The sequence below is a fragment of the Lissotriton vulgaris genome, chromosome 4_1, assembly GCF_964263255.1.
Source record: "Lissotriton vulgaris chromosome 4_1, aLisVul1.2, whole genome shotgun sequence".
NCBI lineage: Eukaryota > Metazoa > Chordata > Amphibia > Caudata > Salamandridae > Lissotriton > Lissotriton vulgaris.
The window spans coordinates 1736431139-1736450002 of NC_141691.1; the positions used below are offsets into that span (position 1 = coordinate 1736431139).

Consider the following 18864-nt stretch of genomic DNA (forward strand, 5'->3'; position numbering starts at 1 on the left):
TATAGCTCCGGTCCGGACTCACTCCGATTCCCTCGCTGAGTTCTCTGTCCACAGTTGCGCAGGTCAGCAATCCTGAACGCCAATATGTGCCAGGTCACTTCCAATCCCGCATGCTAACAGATCGGGGCTGCAGGACAGGTGTAGATAGTCGGATCATGGGCAGCTCATCAGGAGCTACCACGGAGCACGTCTCAACCGGCCATGTTGTTGGCCACGCCCCATCGGTCTTGTCAGTATTGATCTTTAAAAAGCTATGGTTCATCCATGTGATGATTTCATCCACACATGTATGGAACCTAATAGCCGTGTCTTCGGGTTGTTTGTTTATTGCAATTATCAGTTGGTAATCGCCTGCATATGAACCCAACGCAAATCCGTGTTTCTTGACTAGTTTTGCCAGGGGCATAACATAAATATTGAACATGGTAGGTGACAGTGCTGACCCCTGTGGAACCCCACAGGGCAGGCGAAAACTCTCTGACTGCATGCCCTCCCAGTAAAACATCTGTTCTCTATCGTCCAAAAATGACGAAAGGAGAGACAGAGCTGAGCCATCGATGCCAACCTCCAGCAGCCTTCGCACTAACACTGCATGGTTCACGGTGTCGAAGGCTGCCAACAAATAAAGGAGGTATCCCCCAACAGCAGGTACCTGCCTATTCATTTAAAATGTTTATTAAGGGCATACGTAATACTGGTAGTTCTTGCTCGTTACTATGTCGGTGCCAACACCAAATGTAGGATTTGTGGCACAAGGAGGGCAAATTTCTTCCACCTGGCATGGTCCTGCCCGGCATTGGCTGAATTTTAGAGTCAGACAACTGCAGCTATATTTGATATGACAGATCATACTTTCCAACTTTTTTTTACAGCTATGGGGCTGCTTCTGGGCAAGGGCACAGTGGCCATGGTTTCGAATGGCAGGTGTGCTCCGAAATTTCAAGATGGGTTACTGGATATGTGACTATGTCAAGACTGGTCTGGGACATATGCTGCAACCCTCACGCCGGCTGCTCGCCCTGTGACTTTTGGGACCCTTTACACTCCTATCTATTAATGTTGAATCCTGATTAAGGGGAATTACGTTCCTGCTTTGCTATCTCACTCCCATCTCCGTCCGACATATTGAAATCTCACCTATTTACGTATCACTATCTGTATTTGGCTATTCAAATGCTATGTGATACCCAGACACTTTTGTAATCTCTGCCTCCATTTACACCTATGTAAAGTTATTACAATATGTGTGTATCTTCTGCCTAACTTTGCCGTATTCTTTTTTCTTCTATGTCTTGCTTGCTGAATTGATGTTTTCATCAATACTCTATTGTAACACTCATGAATACATTTAAAAAAAATATAGATACCTTGTGTCGTTCAAAGTATTGTCTGGCGCCCACTCCTCCTTGCTCCTCCCCAGTCCAAAGAACTAAGCGCAGGGTTCTCTTGGGGCGAAGACCTACAGAAGGAAAGACAATACAATCACCTGTCTGTTCTGGAAGACCCTTGTTGAGAGAGTACTTACAATTTTGGTATTATCCAAAATCACTTGCCTTAAAATCAGAAATCTAGAAAGTATCAACACCATATCGCACTCAGCATGACAAGGTTAGTGACCCATCCCTGAAAAGTTTGCAGGAACCAGCCCCGAGAAAAAAAACAATTTTACTAACATTTTAGCATCAACGTTACAGATTTAAAGACAGTTTTAGCGGAAACTCATTTCATGTTCCAAAATGTAGAGCCTAATTTCATAGCAGAAAGTGATAATCATTCAAGCTCCTGCAAAATCCTTCCACTTTTTCCAATTTTAGTAGGCCCTGTGGTTGTTTAGGCGACCATTTTGAGTGGTTTGTTTAGTGTGATGTTATTTTTCTGAGTGCTTTCACAGGTTTATTGGCAACGCTTCAAACATTAAAATCGTGACCTCCATGCTGGGCCTTGGTTGGGTCCCAGGAGCCAGGAGCTGCTCCTCTGACCTGCCAGAACTCTAGTCACAACTCCTGCTCAACCTTTGTGCCCAGTCACGGATCCTCCGCTACGTCTGAGGATTGTCACCCCACTGCTTTCACAGAAGATTAAAAGAAAAAATAAAATGATAATAACGGAAGGTATTTCTGTTATTATCATTTTATTTTAGTATCAGCCAGGTTGACTGGGCTCCCATGAGGTACGGGAGGAGGAGTGGTTTCTGTACTTGAAAATGTTCATGACTGTTTGGTCGGCCGTCTTGGGCCGGCCAAGCAGTAATGCATACTTTGCATGTTCCTCATCAGGCTGTAATGCACAGCCTGGTGAGGAACATGCCCAGGCTCCCATTCCCCTTCTGAGTGCCGAACCGCGGTGCTCAGACCAATCACAATGCTACATTGCAGTGTTTTGATTGGCTTAGGGGAGGGAGCCTGTGTGCTTCTTGGTTCCGATCGCAGAGAGAAGTCGAGGGGCGACGGAGAAGAGACGACTCAAGAGAGACGCAGCGAGGAGGTAATTGTTTTTTTTAAATTTAGTACACCCTCATAAGTTCTCCCACCCTTCCCCCCACCCATCCACTCTCATTCCCTGCCGACCACTACTGTTTGTACCCCTGGCCAAAGCTTGCTCCTCGGCCGCATAATGATGGGCCGCCACAGGCCCAGGATCCCTCGCGGCCGTGTCCCTTCATTAGCTGTATCCCCACATCACCAAACAGGACCATGGGGTGTTCCACCACATGGTCCTCTTGTGTTTTGGGGTCTGAAAGCACCCAGCAACCAGGATTTAGGTGGAATCCTGTGCCGGGGACAGGAAGCTCGTATGACGACATCCGCCATCTTGGCCATCGCTCCCAGTGTTTCTGTTTTTACTTTAATACTAATTCAATGTTGCCTTTGCATGTACAGCCTACTGTTCCTAGAAAGATGCTTTTGATATGAGCACAGCTTTATCAGTGTCACTCTCCTGCTAATTCCTTTTGGAATGTCTGACTGCTTTTATCTCTTAGCATACCAGGCTGTGTCCTTTAGAAACTGCTCGGTTATGAAGTTATCCTCTTTTGTAGGTCTCGCGCCTAGCGTTGCAGTGCACAGCACTGCCTGCGAGAGACCTCTTGTATGGGGTTTAGAAAGCTACCCACACGCTTCTGTGTGTGGTTTTTCTTTCCCCGTCTGGCAATGGCTTGTGCGTGCTTTTTAAAAAAAAGGCGGGGCAATGTCCCGCCTATGAAATGCCCATTACCGACGGTGGCTAGAACGTGCACTGGTTAGATATTTCCCTTAGGCTTTTGAAATGCCTTCAATGTTAAATTAATTTTGTATTTTGCCCCTAAGAAGAACTCCCAGAAAAGGATAAACGATGACTAAACAATATTTCTTTCTTGCAGCAAAACAAAGGCTTCCTCTCGAGAGCGCAGCTCTGCCCCAGCATTGTTCTTTATTTTATTTTCAAGTTAAAAATGTCATTGCCACTGTTTACAATGAGTCATCGTATTCAGAGGTAAGTGCCTCAGCATCGCCCCGCAGCGGCCAGCACTTGGTGCTAACAGAGCGAGGTGTGGAGTGCAGGGTTATTTTCTGAGCACGGGCCACCCCCGAGGCCCCTTGTCAGTGTCTCTCCTTCGCGTGTATGCAGCCTCGCGGGGAATGTTTCTCTTCAACCTGAGGGCATAGGGGGATGGGCAGCCGTGGTCTAGTCAGCCTGGCACAGACGTGGACTCTGCTTTAGTGCTATTTAAATCGCTGCATTTATTTATGGGCAGACTTGAGCGCGAGCCACTCGCCTTCCCGTGCTGCTAAATGCACCAGCTTGAGGACAACGTTTTTTTTATGAGAGAAGACGGGTGACATCTTTTGTACTTGAAAGCGTGGCGCATGCATGGCCTTGGGTACCGTTCTAAAATGAGCTGCCTTTATTAATTGGCATGCTTAGATTTATTTTGGCTAAACAGTACGACTTCACCTACCACAGTAACAAAAACTTGATTTCTTAACCTTTGGCGCCGATCCATCCTTTCTACGCACCTTCTGGGTTTTAACCATTGCCCCATTAAGCCTCATGCACCCACCACATCTTTCGGGTCTGATGGGCCTCTCTTGGGCGCTGTGGCGTTTCCAGGTGTAAACAAACACTGCCTGAGGAAGCCAGACAGTTGCTCACGTGTACTCATGACGGCGGAACGCGGAAGTTGGTCCAGAAATGTAGTTTTCTTCACATGGATGGGTGCACCACATTACGGTAGTGGTCTGTTGAAATCTAGGCGTGCTAAATCTAGGACCGCACAGCTGGCGATTCGTGAGATCTAAAGGTGCTCAGATCTGTGCACATTGACATGTCAGTGATGTGTGATGGTGTCCTGGCTAGGCTCCTGTGTATGCATCCCGTTAGGCGCATGGGTATTCACAAACTTTCTCGGGGGGGCAAATTTACAGGGTGGTTTGTGGCCTAGGGCCGCACCGGTGGGGGCAGGGTTTAGGGGGAAAAAACCTGTGACCAAGAAGTTGAACACAGGCCCCTGCAGTGGAGCTAGTCCACTGAGCCTCCAGACCCAGCATACACATGTCTGTCTGTCTGTGTGTCTCTATCTGTGGGTCTCTGTCTGGCTGAGTGTCTCTGTCTGTGTGTCTCTATGTCTCTGTCTGTGTGTCTCTGTGTCTCTATCTGTGTGTCTCTATGTCTCGGTCTGTGTGTCTCTGTCTGTGTGTCTCTATCTGTGTGTCTCTGTCAGCATCCCGTTAGGCGCATGGGTACTCACAAACTTTCTCTCAAGGGGGGCAAATTTACAAGGTGGTTTGTGGCCGAAGACGGCACCGGTTGGGGTGGGGTCAGGGGGGCGGGGCTAGAGCAAAAAAACCTGTGACCAAGAGGTTGAACACAGGCCCCTGCAGTGGAGCATTAGTCCACTGAGCCACCAGACCCCGCATACACACGTCTGTCTGTCTATCTGTCTGTCTATCTGTGTCTGTGTGTCTCTGTCTGTCTGTACGTCTCTGTCCGTGTGTCTCTGTCTGTCTGTGTGTCTCTGTGCCTGTCTCTGTGTCTATCTCTGTGTGTCTGACTGTGTGTCTGTGCGTCTTTGTGTCTGTGTGTCTCTCACTGTGTGTCCGTCTGGATTTTTGTCTGTGTGTCTCTGTATGTGTGCCTCTGTATGTGTGTCTCTGTATGTGTGTGTCTATATGTGTCACTGTATGTGTCTCTGTCTCTATGTCTGTCTGTGTGTCTCTGTCTGTCTCTGTGTACCTCTGTCTTTCTGTGTGTCTCTGCCTGTGTGTCTCTGTCTGTGTGCTTCTGTCTGTGTGCCTCTATGTCTTTGTCTGTGTCTCTGTTTGTCTCTGTCTGTTTGTGTCTGTCTGTGTCTGTCTGTCTGTGTGTCTCTGTCCATGTGTCTTTGTCTTTGTGTCTGTCCCTGAGCTATTGGTGTTGCATTATTTAGCAATGCCAATAGCTCAAACTTTAATAATGCGAGACCTATTGCATTGCAAATGCTTGTTTAGTATGCCTGCAATGAAGTGCATTTATTATAACTGCACAGCTGTACATCATGCTGGTATGTATTTTAATTGAGGCCTACAGTTTCACTTGTAACCAATTTAGTCTGCACGACCTGCTTATATGGCTTACTAGTTTGCTTTCAGTGCTTTTGTAGGTCATGTTCATATAGACGTTAACTATTATAACCCTAGGTTAGGAAACCCGTAGAAGGAATGGGCTATATATATATATATATATATATATATATATATATATATTTTCAAAGTCCCAAAGTAGTAGTGCTCTCAGATCGCAAAACAAACGCAACTCCACTACATCTCCAAGGGTGTTTATTTACCTAACAACATGTTTCGGCTGCGGACAGCCTTGTTCACGTTAGGTTGTTTGTCAGTTTCAACCATTGATAAAGAGTTCGTGAGAAAGACATAGAAATGGGACTTCCAAACTCGGTTACATCGCTAAACATACAAGCTATGAAACACACGTAAAATGAATTCAAATTACATTGATGAAGTCCAGCAGACCATCCCAGCACAATTTTCAAATTAATAAAGTTGAAATACGCCGTGGCACAAATTTACATACATTTTCAAAATAAAGAATATATATGCTCCCAAATGGTGTTTAAACTTGGCACACCATGGTTTTCAATAACCATGCATTTCTGGGTTCAGCGGGCAACGCAGTTGTACATAATAACATAGCTGTGGCATTGAGGACGAATATCGTACTCACCAGTCACATCAGCCGCACCACGGCATAATATCCTGATGTGAAAGTAGAGGTGATTAGAGGCCAACTCCAAACCAGTTTGTTCAGAAAGTCCACTGCAGGGAACAGCATCCTTTATGCTCTGAGCAGCCATCCGGAGACTCTGAAATGGAGTATCCCGTATGGAGAACTGCTCAGGGCAAAAAGGAACTGCAGCACGAATGAGGTGTATGAACAAGTCAGCCTCGAAATGATATCCAGATTCAGAGACAGAGGCTATCCTGCCTGGGTAATAAGAAAGGCCAAAACCCGGGCGGATGAGATTTCCAGGTTAGAAACTCTAGAAGAAAAGACTCCCAATGTGTCATGTGAGGAGGAACATACCCGTCTCATCCTCACATACAACACTGAATCCAAACAAATACAGAAAATCATATCCCAGAATTGGAACATCCTCACTGCTGATAGTGTGATCGGTAATGACATTTCCAACAGATCCCTGATAACCTACAGGAAGGGTAGATCTATACGGGATATGGTAGTGAAAAGTGATATCACGAACTACCCCAAAGCACAGAACTTGGGATTGTTTGGTTTCTTTCCCTGTGGTCACTGCAAAGCGTGCAGATATAGTACTCACAAGAAAACGGTCGAGTACAATGGGGTAAGAAAGGAACTCAAACAATTCTTGACTTGTAGCACAACATTCGTTGTCTATGTCATTGAATGTCCGTGTGGCCTTTGGTACATAGGCAGCAGTACCAAACAGGCAAAAAACCGTGTCCTTGAACACTACCGGGCCATTGTCAACATAAATGAGAAATACCCGGTAGCTAGACATTTTGCTGAGAAACACTTCTCTAACCCAGCCCAGATGAGTTTCCATGTACTAGAGCAACTTGAAAGAAATCCCCGGGGAGGAGACAGGACTTTGAAACTAAGACAAAAAGAGTCCAAGTACATCATAGAGTTTCAGAGTATGGCCCCAGGAGGATTGAAACAGGATGAGGAGTTGGTGGTACATCTTAGGGAATAACTCCTCTCTGTCAAGTTCTCATTTTCTTGTGCTCTGCTGGTACAACATGTTAGATTTCATAACAAGCATATTCTCTGTATATGTTCTCTTCCATATATTATTGCACTGTTTATTCTCGTTTTGATGCTCGCAGTGAGTTTTTAACCAACATGTTGAGTCCTGACTCTGTTCTCTCATGTTTTTTATAGATTGGCACCCAGTACCGGATCTCGTCACCACTTCACTTATTTGAGGTTTCCAGTTACACGGAAATCATTTGACTTCATTCACGAGCACGGCCACTAATTCCTCTGTCAGCACGTCAGTTTCTTATGAGCACAGTAAGCCCTGGATTGGGGGCATTTTCTTCCTTTTGTGATCTGGACTTCTAACTCCAGCATTAGGATTTGTCCACATGCAGACCTACCTTGTGTCACTTAGACGACATTTGGGACACAAGCCTTTCCTATGAGATATGTCTCATAAAGTAATGTTAGTGTATTTGACATTTACCATGTTGCACATTGCTCCATACGCTACCGCGTCCCTTGTAGGAAACATGAGAATGCCCTTTACATGGGTTCTCAGGTGTATTTTACAGACATAGCAAGGTGCACATGTCAGGGCTATAACTTGCACTATCAATTTTGCCTGGGCACGCTTTGATCTGGATGCTGCCCGTTTTGATGCGCATTACCATGTGTTGAGCTGTTTTGACTTGCAATGTATTTAATTGCCAGCGCGTATGTTTGCACTGTCCCTGCTGCATGGGCACCCTTCGAACCAATGATGCCCCCTTTTGACGCGCATTAATTATGTGTTTTGCTGCCTTCATTTGCAATGAATTTATTTGCCAGCGCGTAAGTTTGCACTGTATTTGTTGCATGGGCACTTTTTGAATTGAATGCTGCCATCATGGGCGCGCACCAAGTATGCCTTGTGCTGTATTCATTGGCCAGCGCGTCTTTTTGTTTCCTCGTTTACCTACCGAGCTGTTGTATAAACTACAATCATGGCGTCCTCAATGCCACAGTTATGTTATTATGTACAACTGCGTTGCCCGCTGAACCCAGAAATGCAGGGTTATTGAAAACCATGGTGTGCCAAGTTTAAACACCATTTGGGAGCATATATATTCTTTATTTTGAAAATGTATGTAAATTTGTGCCACAGCGTATTTCAACTTTATTAATTTGAAAATTGTGCTGGGATGGTCTGCTGGACTTCATCAATGTAATTTGAATTCATTTTACGTGTGTTTCATAGCTTGTATGTTTATCGATGTAACCGAGTTTGGAAGTCCCATTTCTATGTCTTTCTCACGAACTCTTTATCAATGGTTGAAACTGACAAACAACCTAACGTGAACAAGGCTGTCCGCAGCCTAAACATGTTGTTAGGTGAATAAACACCCTTGGAGATGTAGTGGAGTTGCGTTTGTTTTGCGATCTGAGAGCACTACTACTTTGGGACTTTGAAATTGTGGTTACCGGCGTGCTCGGCCGGCATTGGTGCCACCTCCCTCGGGGCCGCAGGCAGCACGCCAGAGCGGACTTTGTAAATATATATATATATATATATATATATATATATATATATATATATATATATATATATATATATATATATATATATATATATATATATATATTCACTGAAAAAACCATAGGTTTCACACCAGTTATAGTTAGCTGGGAATTTTACTGACATAAAACCATTGAAATTCCCACGTTATAGTTAGTTGGACTCACTATAACTTGCGCGCCTGCAATGCACTGCTGATGACGTCACATATTACATCACTCATGACATGGTCAGTGACATCACTCATGACATCACTGATGACACCATCCTTGTGACAGAGTGACAGACCTCCTTTCAGTGTAATGTAACCCTTGAAAAACATATTCAAAAATAGAAACTAACATTTTCCAAAAAATTGAGATACCCATACCAGTTACAACAACCAATTCAGTAATTCCAAAAATTACTCAAAATCCACTGGACAACATATCTTGAGACATAGCAAAGGCACATCGGGCTACCAGTCCCTACAATTTTGCCAAGTTTGGTGGAAATCCATTCAGCCGTTCGGGAATTAACATGGGGAAAACACGTTTTGGGACCCCACTTTTATCTTGGCCCCCGCTTGAAGAATCCCCCCCAAACTTTAACGGAAGGACCGGAGCGCTGCGAGGCAAATTTGAGGACATTTTCAGGCAGATTCCTCAACCGGCGCCAAAGTTATTCCCAATAGAATGTTGCGGATTTCCTATTGAAAATAATCCTAACTATAACTACCTACTGGCGACCGCCAGAAGGTTATATATATATATATATATATATATATATATATATATATATATATATATATATATATATATATATATATATATATATATATATATATATATATATATATATATATATATATATATATATATATATATATATATATATATATATATATATATATATATATATATATATATATATATTGTTTATTATGCCAGCATATATATTGTTTCAGAAAGATGGTGGAACTGTTCATTCTGTTCATCGTCCTTCTATTTCTAATTAGTCTTATCTATTTCTGTCTATTGTTCAATACAGCACATATATTCTATACAAGAATCATGAAGGTTTACTAAATGTTGAAAATGTCCTTCTATGTATTCCTTGTATATTTCTCTAAGCGAAAGAGAGCACATGTGACTAGGGCATAGGGTTCTAGATCTGTTACCATGATTCCTGGGAGGAAGCAGGGTTGTCATGTTCTGTGGTTGCCAAAACCATTTGCCACCTATCTATGTTTAGGGGTGCTTATGGTGGTACTGTGAGCTAGCTGGCCTTTAGGACAACTTATCCTGAAGTGGTGCTCGGAATCAGCCTGGCAACATCCCAAAGATTACATTGGCCAACAAAAGTGCAGTTTCTATTGGACAGTGGAGACTTCACAACATGGCACTGCCAGCGTTGGTATTTTTGGTTCATATTTAATGGATCACCCGAGTAGTTACATCATGCTTTCTCAGAGACCCCTACTTAACTCCTAACTGGAGAAGACAGTGGTGGTAGGGACAATCCTCATCAGCTGAGTAGGTAACTTCTATGTATTGGCTGTAGGTTGTTTAGCTTGAACTCTTCAAAGAATCTTTTCCAGTTCTGTTAGCCCCTCTGTAATTCATTTATTCATTTACAATAATGTTTAAAGATAGAGGGCCTAATACATAGCACAGATGTGTTCTGTTCCTGTGTTACATTCCTGGCTGCAGATAACACCACATGGTTATTTCAGACCTACAAAGAGGGTGAGATACCAGAAAATCATACACTATTTGAAGAAAAAGATATACCACTCACATACCAGGAACATATAAATTGGTTTAATGCTACCCTACCACACACAACAGAAAATGTGACTCTTGGTCCCTTTTAGCATGGCCAGTCTCAGCCGGATACACGCCGCATCCTAACATTGAGCATTTATCAGCAGCATAGGTGTGGACACTATACGAAGATTTAGTGACAATATACAGATGTTATACACAGTTTGTTATGTGAACATTAACACTACACCCTGTGTGCGCTGCTCAAGCTACACAACCACAATTAGCTACTCCAGGCATTAGCCCACAACCGCTAAATGTAGTCATGGGAAAATTCCCATCAGACGGGAGGACATTCCTTTCACAAACTACCAGCCAGCTTGAGGCGTTGGTTGACCATACAGGCACACAAGATAAAACACAGAGTACTGACTATTTGCTTGCTAATGGGGATGACTCCCCCTGTGAAAGACTGCACAACTAGGGTACAGTTTTTTCCTGCAGTATATACCAGAACAGATGGTACCCATTCATTGGCTGTTTTGCTTGAAGTTCTAAAACAGATCCAAAATGAGTACAGGGCAGCGCCTGCCCTGGACTTGAGGATGAAGCTGATGGGCAATTTTGCTGCATATTTGCTGTTACTGCACTTCACTTTCAAATCTTTATTTAGTTGACAAAAACAACCATTAAGAGTACAATAAATATTGCATGAAAATGACCATGTATAACACACTAGCAAACAGGATTTCAGAACAGTTAAAAACAGATTTGCACACATAAGCAAAAACAAGTACAGTACATAAATAACATTCCCAAGATCAAACAGGTTTTGACTGCCTTAGTGCAGCTGCTAAAAAACAAGATACCACATAAAACAAGGTATTTTGGGAGCATCTGCAGGTAGATGAGAACAGATAATACACAGGTAAAATTAATAGATTTCAGCAGAGGGGCTAAGTATTGCTTCCTGAGCCTGCTAAAGCAATCACAGAGCATAACAAAGTGTAAGGTGTCTGCAGAGACCTATTGTAGCAGCGCAAGGCAACCCTGACCCAGAATGAGCCCTACCGCTGGGTATGGCAAAAAGATGATGAAGCTGGTTGATTCTAAATCTGGCATATAGAAACCTGGTTTACGTACCTGGGCTAGATAGAGCTCCAGGCCCTGAGTGGTCTTTAAAAGCATATGTCCCATCACTAAATGTGTCTATAACTCAATCTATTCCCTAGATGATAAAGCTCACTCGAGGAACAAACTCTTCAAGCTTTTCAGTTCTCAAGAAATCAGTGAGTAGGGATCAAAAAAGATATCTGCTCTGCCATGGGAAGCGAAGGCTGCTTTTACATACACTATCCAGGGGATTCTGTAAGCAAAGTCAAGAGACAAGCAGTCAGAGAGGGTCAGACGATTAAGCTTTAAATCCTCCCAGGTCCAGATCTTGATCCTAAACAACAAAGGGTTGAGGGCTACTAAATCTGTTATGTGGCCTATTCCTAACTCTGCAGCCATTGAAAAGGCAGGAGTGCATTGTGTAACCATCGATAGTCATTGAAGATATTGATTTTCAACTATCTGAATTCTATTTCGTGAACTACCAAACCTCATTCCCATATCAAAAATGGTGCACACATTTAGCGTTGTATACCTTGAGTAGGCAATGCTGTGACTAGGAACCTAGTCTACGTGCAAAGCTGTTTACTGCCCCAATGGTTATGAAGAGCTTAGATTTTATGCCCTCAATTAAGGAATTACAATTGTTCTTCACATTGGATATAACACCTAAGTAGAGGAATGCGGAGACTCTACCCAAGGTATGGTTTTCCACTTTAAAAGTCTTGGAATTGGTGGATCGTAGACTAGCTACCATAACATAGGACTTGGTAAGATTTACTGCCAGGTCCAGACTATCCCATGAGGGAAATAAATCTGTCCAGGAGTTTCTGCAACCTCCTTGCTGTGTGGGCAATGAGGACTGCATCGTCGGCATACAACACCAGGAGATATCTAGCTCCTTCCATCAGTCAGTCCACCTGGGTAGAGAGGAGGGCACATTCAAGCCAATTTACATACAACGAATGGCACAAGAATGCACCCTTGGTGGACGCCACTTCTCATTGTGAACAACCGTGTGCAGGCCATCCCCTGCAAGAAGTGCACTGAAGCAGTGGTATCAAAGTGCAGGTCAGCCAAGAGTGCCACAATGCTTGAATCCACCCCTAACTGGGAAAACAGGTCCCAAAGTTTAGTATGATTGACCCTGTTGAATGCGGATGTATGGTTCATGAATGCAAGATGCAGGGATGCTGTCGGGGCAAAGGTGTATTTATTAATTATAAGACAGAGGTTCAAAAATGTGTTTGATGTTGACCTACCTGGTCTGAAGCCATATTGGATTTTTTTATTTTTTATTCTCTTTATTAAATTTTTATGACCACCAAAACGTTATATGCCACACAAGGCAGTGCATTCAAGAGATACAAAAGAAAATAAAGCCACGTATCTTTTGTAATTTCAGTGATCGGTAATTTGCTAGTAAACATTATCTAGGTCTTCACATAGTCTTGTACGTGTACACTTAAGATAGTATGTCAATATAACAGTAAAAATGTTCAATCGGGTGTTGTGCTATCCATTTGGGCCCTGTTAACACATATTGCCTCAATGGTTCCCAGATGTCTTTGGGTCTTGATGATGGTAATTCCTCTGCAAATAATTCTAAATTTTCACAACAGTACACCAAATCCGTAACCCATCCCTCAATTTGTGAACTGCTTTTACTCTCCCATGTGAACGTGATTCTCCGCTTGGCCCTCAGGAGGGCCACTCTGGCGAATCTGCCCAGTGTATCCTTTAGTTGAGAAACATAACCGAGCAGGCATGTGAGGGGTGTACACTGCAGCAGGGTACATTTCATGGTGTGTATACAGAGTAAAACGTCCTCGCAGTAATGCAGGACAGCCCTGCAGCCCCATGCAAGATGAAGAAAGTCAGCTACTTCCTGCCCGCAGCGTTTACAGCGATCCGAATCCTGGAGCCCTATTCTATGCAATTTGATAGGAGTATAGTAAATTTGGTGGATAACTTTAAAATGAATAATACCCAAATTACCATTGAGCAATCATTTACCAGTCAGTGTGCAAATATTCTCCCATTCTTTCAGTGTAATTTGAGGATCGAGTATAGTTTTCCAGCGCTCAAAGCTTTTGTCCTCCACCCTCACGGTTTCTTCCTGTACTGACCTCTACAATTTAGTAATAATCTTTCTTCTGGAAGGGGCTGTTAAAAGTAGTTGCAGCGATTGGAGAGGAGGTGGGTCAGTAGGGATAGTTGTAGAGATGTCTCTGTTAGAATGCCCATGTGTAACTAGGTAACGTAGAATGTTATCATTGGAAAGACAGAGGCAGTGTACTGTGGAGCTGGTGGATGAAGGAGCTGGAGTTTCCTGTGTCTTATTCTCAAATAAAGACATATATCTACAATCCTTCAATCCTGTATTTATCATCTTTTCATCTTTAAATGGCGACGAGGGTGGGATGATTGTGGATACTACTGCGCAAGGGGCAAGTTTTGGATTCTTCACCCTTGGATTATTATTCTTTTATTGATAAGAAAAAGAAAGGGAGCCTCATCCAGCCTGTGAGTACAATTCCAAAGCAAAAAAAAATAAAAGGAGAACGCTGTATTGAATTTAATTTGATTTCAAGTTCAGAAGTAATATGCTGAATTTCATTTGAACACTTCAACTAAGAAGAAGTTTTGAAAATATTGGAACATAATTCCTGATTTAATTTGTGACTTTATCTGACCTTATATGGTGATTTAATTCGTGACTCTATATCAATTTGTTTGTGCAGCGTTGAAAGAACTGTTGAAATTGCCCAAAGGAGTTATAAGAATGAGTAACAAATTTGCAGAAATGCCGATAATTAAGCCGATAATTAATGCCATTTTGATATAATATCGAGTGTATGCTCCACTGAATGTTTTGGTAGATTGTAGAGACTTGTCCTCGATTCTCAATTGAAACTCTCACTTGGCATTATTATCGTTGGAAGAAAATGTTACTTACATAGTGGATGCGCTTTCAACTGCAGCGTTTTTGAAGAATGCGCTGTCCTCGCTGACTGCATCCGAACTTTCCGAAGTTTTGAAGGACGCGCTTTGGTAAACAAGGATTTCCTGTAGAAACAAACGTGGATCACGTCATCACTGCATCGGAAGGAATTTCCTCTAGAAAGAAGCGTAAACCACGTTTTGTAGCGGCCATTTTGTGTCGTTGGGATGGATTGAAGCTATTGTATTGTGAATACGTCTAACTTTCTCAGAAGTGGAAAGCTTATTACAGATTACCGATCGACTTGTTTTAATCTTCCGAAATTTGGATCGAAGCGGTTTCTACACTACATGGACAATTTTAGCTAAAGTGATTTCTTCTATATTGGATGTTTAGAAGATTTCAGTATATTCAAGTAAAAACTAATCTATATTTATTTTAGTTTATTATTTTATTTTCTTTCTTTTCTAACTGATTTTTCTTCCTACAGGGGGACTGTTATATTGTCATCTTGTATTTAGCATGGGTGACCAAAGTTTGTCTGCTCCTCCCTCTTTCCTTCCTACTCCTGGGGAGCCTGTTATTCCTTGGAAGGAATGGAAAAAATTATTTCTCACATATATGCTTGCTACACATGCGGATAAGTATGGACCAGTACGCAGGCAAGCTATTTTACTTCATAATCTAGGAGTTGATTTACCTGAGGTCTCATTGGGTACCGGTGATGGTCAAACTATTAATTTATATGAAATGAGCATGAAAATGTTAGACATCAGGTTCATCACTAAGGTTAATGTGGTATTAGAGAGACATAAATTCTTTTGCCGAGTTCAAAAAATAGATGAGGATATTTTATCTTATGTCGCAGCCTTGAGAGGATTATCGTTGACTTGTGAATTTGAACAATTAGCAGATTCGCTAATTCGTGATCAAATTGTCAGATGTACGAATAATAAAAGAGTTCGTGAAAAACTATTAATTAAAGATTCTACGCTAGAAGCGGCAATTCAAATTGTGAAAGGTTTGGAGCATACTGATATTTGGATTAAGGAAAAGGACAAGTGTACTAATTCTTTGGTGAGCAAAGACTCTGGGTCAAAAGTTATGCCATCTAAAGATTCTGAAGCTGCCATTAACAAGACTAAAGTAACAAAATCTTTTTCTAAGCCACCTTTTAATAAGGTCTCTGATAGAAATAATGAATCTACTCAATCCAAAGGACCTGTATCTTTTGTCTCACGACCTGTTACTTGTTATTGTTGTGGTGCACCAGGCCATGTTGCTTCTAGCACTAGGTGTATGGGAAGGAATGCGATTTGTAGAACTTGTGGTAGGAAAGGCCATTTCGCTAAGGTTTGTAAGACTAAAATGCCCGTTGTACATGAAATTGATGATTCTTGTGAAAGTGTTCATGAGTTTATTCCTTCCATCAATGTTATTTCTACTCAAACTGATGATTCTACTGTTAAAATTAACTCTGTCATCACTGATTCATCCATCAAAATGGAAAGCACGAGTAAGTTAGAAAAACCACATTATGTCATCAGTTTGGATTCTAATGGCGTAAGAATGTTGATTGATTCTGGAAGCCTCTATACACTTTTGTCAAAAGAAATGTATCTTAAAACCTGCGGAGGGTCAAGTAGTGAAAAAGATTGGGATCCTCCTGATATTAAGGCTGTAGGTTATAGTGGAAAAATGATTGATATCTTGGGATTGAAATGGATGGTGATTGAATTTGAATCTAAAAAAGTTTATGGACGTGTTTATTTGACTAAGCAAGGGTCAAATCTGTTAGGATGGTGACATCAAAAAGATTTGGGGATTGTTTTGAATCCGAATGCTGTTGAACCAGTTCAATCTGTGGTTGTAAGTAGTATTGATGATCATGAATCCTTAATAATGAACAGATACGCTGATGTTTTTACTGAAGATTTGGGGAAACTCAGGAATTTCTCACATAAGATTATTCTTAAGTCCAATGCTACCCCTATTGTTCATAAGGTTAGATCACTTCCTCATTTAATGAGGGGTCCCTTACAGGAAGAACTCGATAAGCTATTAAAAATGGGTATTATTGAGCCAATTGAGGCCTCTGAATGGTTGGCACCCATTGTAGTCGCACCGAAGGATGGTGGGAAGAAGATTCGTTTATGCATTCAACCTTTGCCAAATATATCAGAAATGCTCACTGCAATGGGTGGTGGAAGTGTATTTAGTGTCATGGATATGTCAGCAGCGTATCATCAGATAGATCTTGATGAAAAATCTAGACATTTAACATCATTTGTGACTCCCTTAGGTGCTTTCCGTTATTATCGAATGCCTTTTGGGTTAGCTTCGGCTTCAGCAGTTTTTCAAAGAGTTATGCAGAAAGTGTTACAAGGATTGAAAGATGTACTATGTTTTCAAGACGATGTGCTCATTGTTGGGAAGAATTATGAACATCATGATATGGTAATGGAAGATGTTCTATGCCGGATGCGAGAAAATGGTTTGACAATCAAAAGGGAAAAGTGTCAATTAAGAAGGGATGTTGTATGTTATTTGGGTCATGAGATCTCTAAATATGGGATCAAACCTAAAAAAAACATTGTCATAGCTATCAGAGATGCTCCTACGCCTACAAACAAAGAACAACTTAGGAGTTTCTTGGGATTAGCTGAATACTGCTCAACATTTGTAAAAGGATTTATGAACATTGTTGAACCTTTGAGATTGTTAATGAAAACGGGGGTAGAGTTTGTTTGGAGTGAAGTTTGTGAAACAGCATTCAGACAAGTTAAAGAAGGGATTTTGTCTGCTCCTTGTTTAGGACATTTTGATGTGAAAGCAAAGACATATGTCACAACTGATGCTAGTGCTGTGGGTATCGGAGCGGTCTTGTCTCAGGTAAAAGATGGTGAAGAAAGGGTGATTGGATTTGCATCTAGAAGGTTGCAAAATGCTGAAATTTCCTACTATGTGATAGAGAAAGAAGCTTTAGCATGCTGTTGGGGAATTAAACACTTCAGGTATTTTGTGTGGGGTATTCCCTTTAAACTTCGGACTGATCACAAACCTCTCGTGCACTTATTTAAAGGTGGGAAAGGATTGGAAGGAAGTGTAACCCCGAGAATTTCAAGATGGATTCTTTCTATATTGGATTATAATTTTGAAATTGAGTATTTGAAAGGTCTAAAGAATGTTGTGGCTGATTGCTTGTCCAGAATGCCTATTAAAATAAATGAAGAGGAGGAGGTTGTTGAGGATTTGGTATGCTATACGGAAGAACAATCTTTTGATAAAGAAGAATGGGAAATTGCAATGTCGGAGGATAATGTATTAAAAAATGTCATTGTGGAGGTGTCTAATGGTTGGAAGGGCGATTGGTCTCTTGATGTGTCTTTAAGAGGTTTCAGGAATGTGGAGGAAGAGTTGAGTGTGAGAGAGGGTAAGTTGTGGAGAAGGGATAAACTGATACCTCCTCAGGGTTTGAGAGCCAAGATCATCAATATTGCACACGAAGGTCATTTGGGAAGGAGTATGACTAAAAGACGCATACGTCAGTCATTCTGGTGGCCAAAAATAGATAAAGATGTTGAAGATGCTGTAAAGGATTGTTATGCTTGCGCTACTAGTGACAAAACTAAAGTTGTTTGTCAACCACCACTCTCTTGTGTTAAGTTTCATGAACGTCCTTGGGAAAGGGTAGCAATAGATTTCCTTGGTCCCATTTCTAAACTGGGGTCAAATTGTAAGTTTTTGATGGTCTTAGTGGATTACCATTCCAAATGGTTTGTTGTGGAAACTGCTGATAGTATTGTATCTGACAAGGTTGTAAAGTTTTTAGAGAGAGTCTTTATGAATGAAGGATTTCCAAATATTCTTGTATCAGATAACGGTCCTCAGTGTGTTTCTAGGGTTATGCAGGACTTTCTCCATGGTATTGGTGTGAAGCATGAAAGAGTTGCTATGTTCAGGCCTCAAGCGAATGGTTTAGTGGAGAGAATTAATAGGTTGATAATGGATAATATTCAGCTTTCTCTGTGTAATGGATTGTCATGGTCAGATGAGTTAAGGAAATTGATTTGGTCCTATAGAGTAACACCTCATTCAGTGACTGGTGTATCACCTTTTGTATCACTCAAGGGAAGAGAGCCAGGGGTTAAGGAGGTACCTGGATGGTTAATAGATAAAGAGTGTGTGTGGGTGGACAGTGAGAGTATTGGTAGAAGAGTCAAGTGTCAACAATTAGCTGCTGCTTCTCGTTATGATCAAACAAAAGGTGTCAAGGTTCCTACTATTGA

At 41.8% G+C, this 18864-nt stretch overlaps 1 protein-coding gene across 1 annotated transcript in view; it reads right to left on the bottom strand.

Moving 5' to 3' along the window:
• Positions 1–18864, bottom strand: part of CPQ (carboxypeptidase Q) — a 2019872-nt gene that overhangs the window by 400466 nt on the left and 1600542 nt on the right. Inside the window, exon 6 of the mRNA XM_086966033.1 lies at positions 1368–1459. Within this exon, the coding sequence (XP_086822159.1) occupies positions 1368–1459 (92 nt within the window). The remainder of the gene's footprint in view (positions 1–1367; positions 1460–18864) is intronic.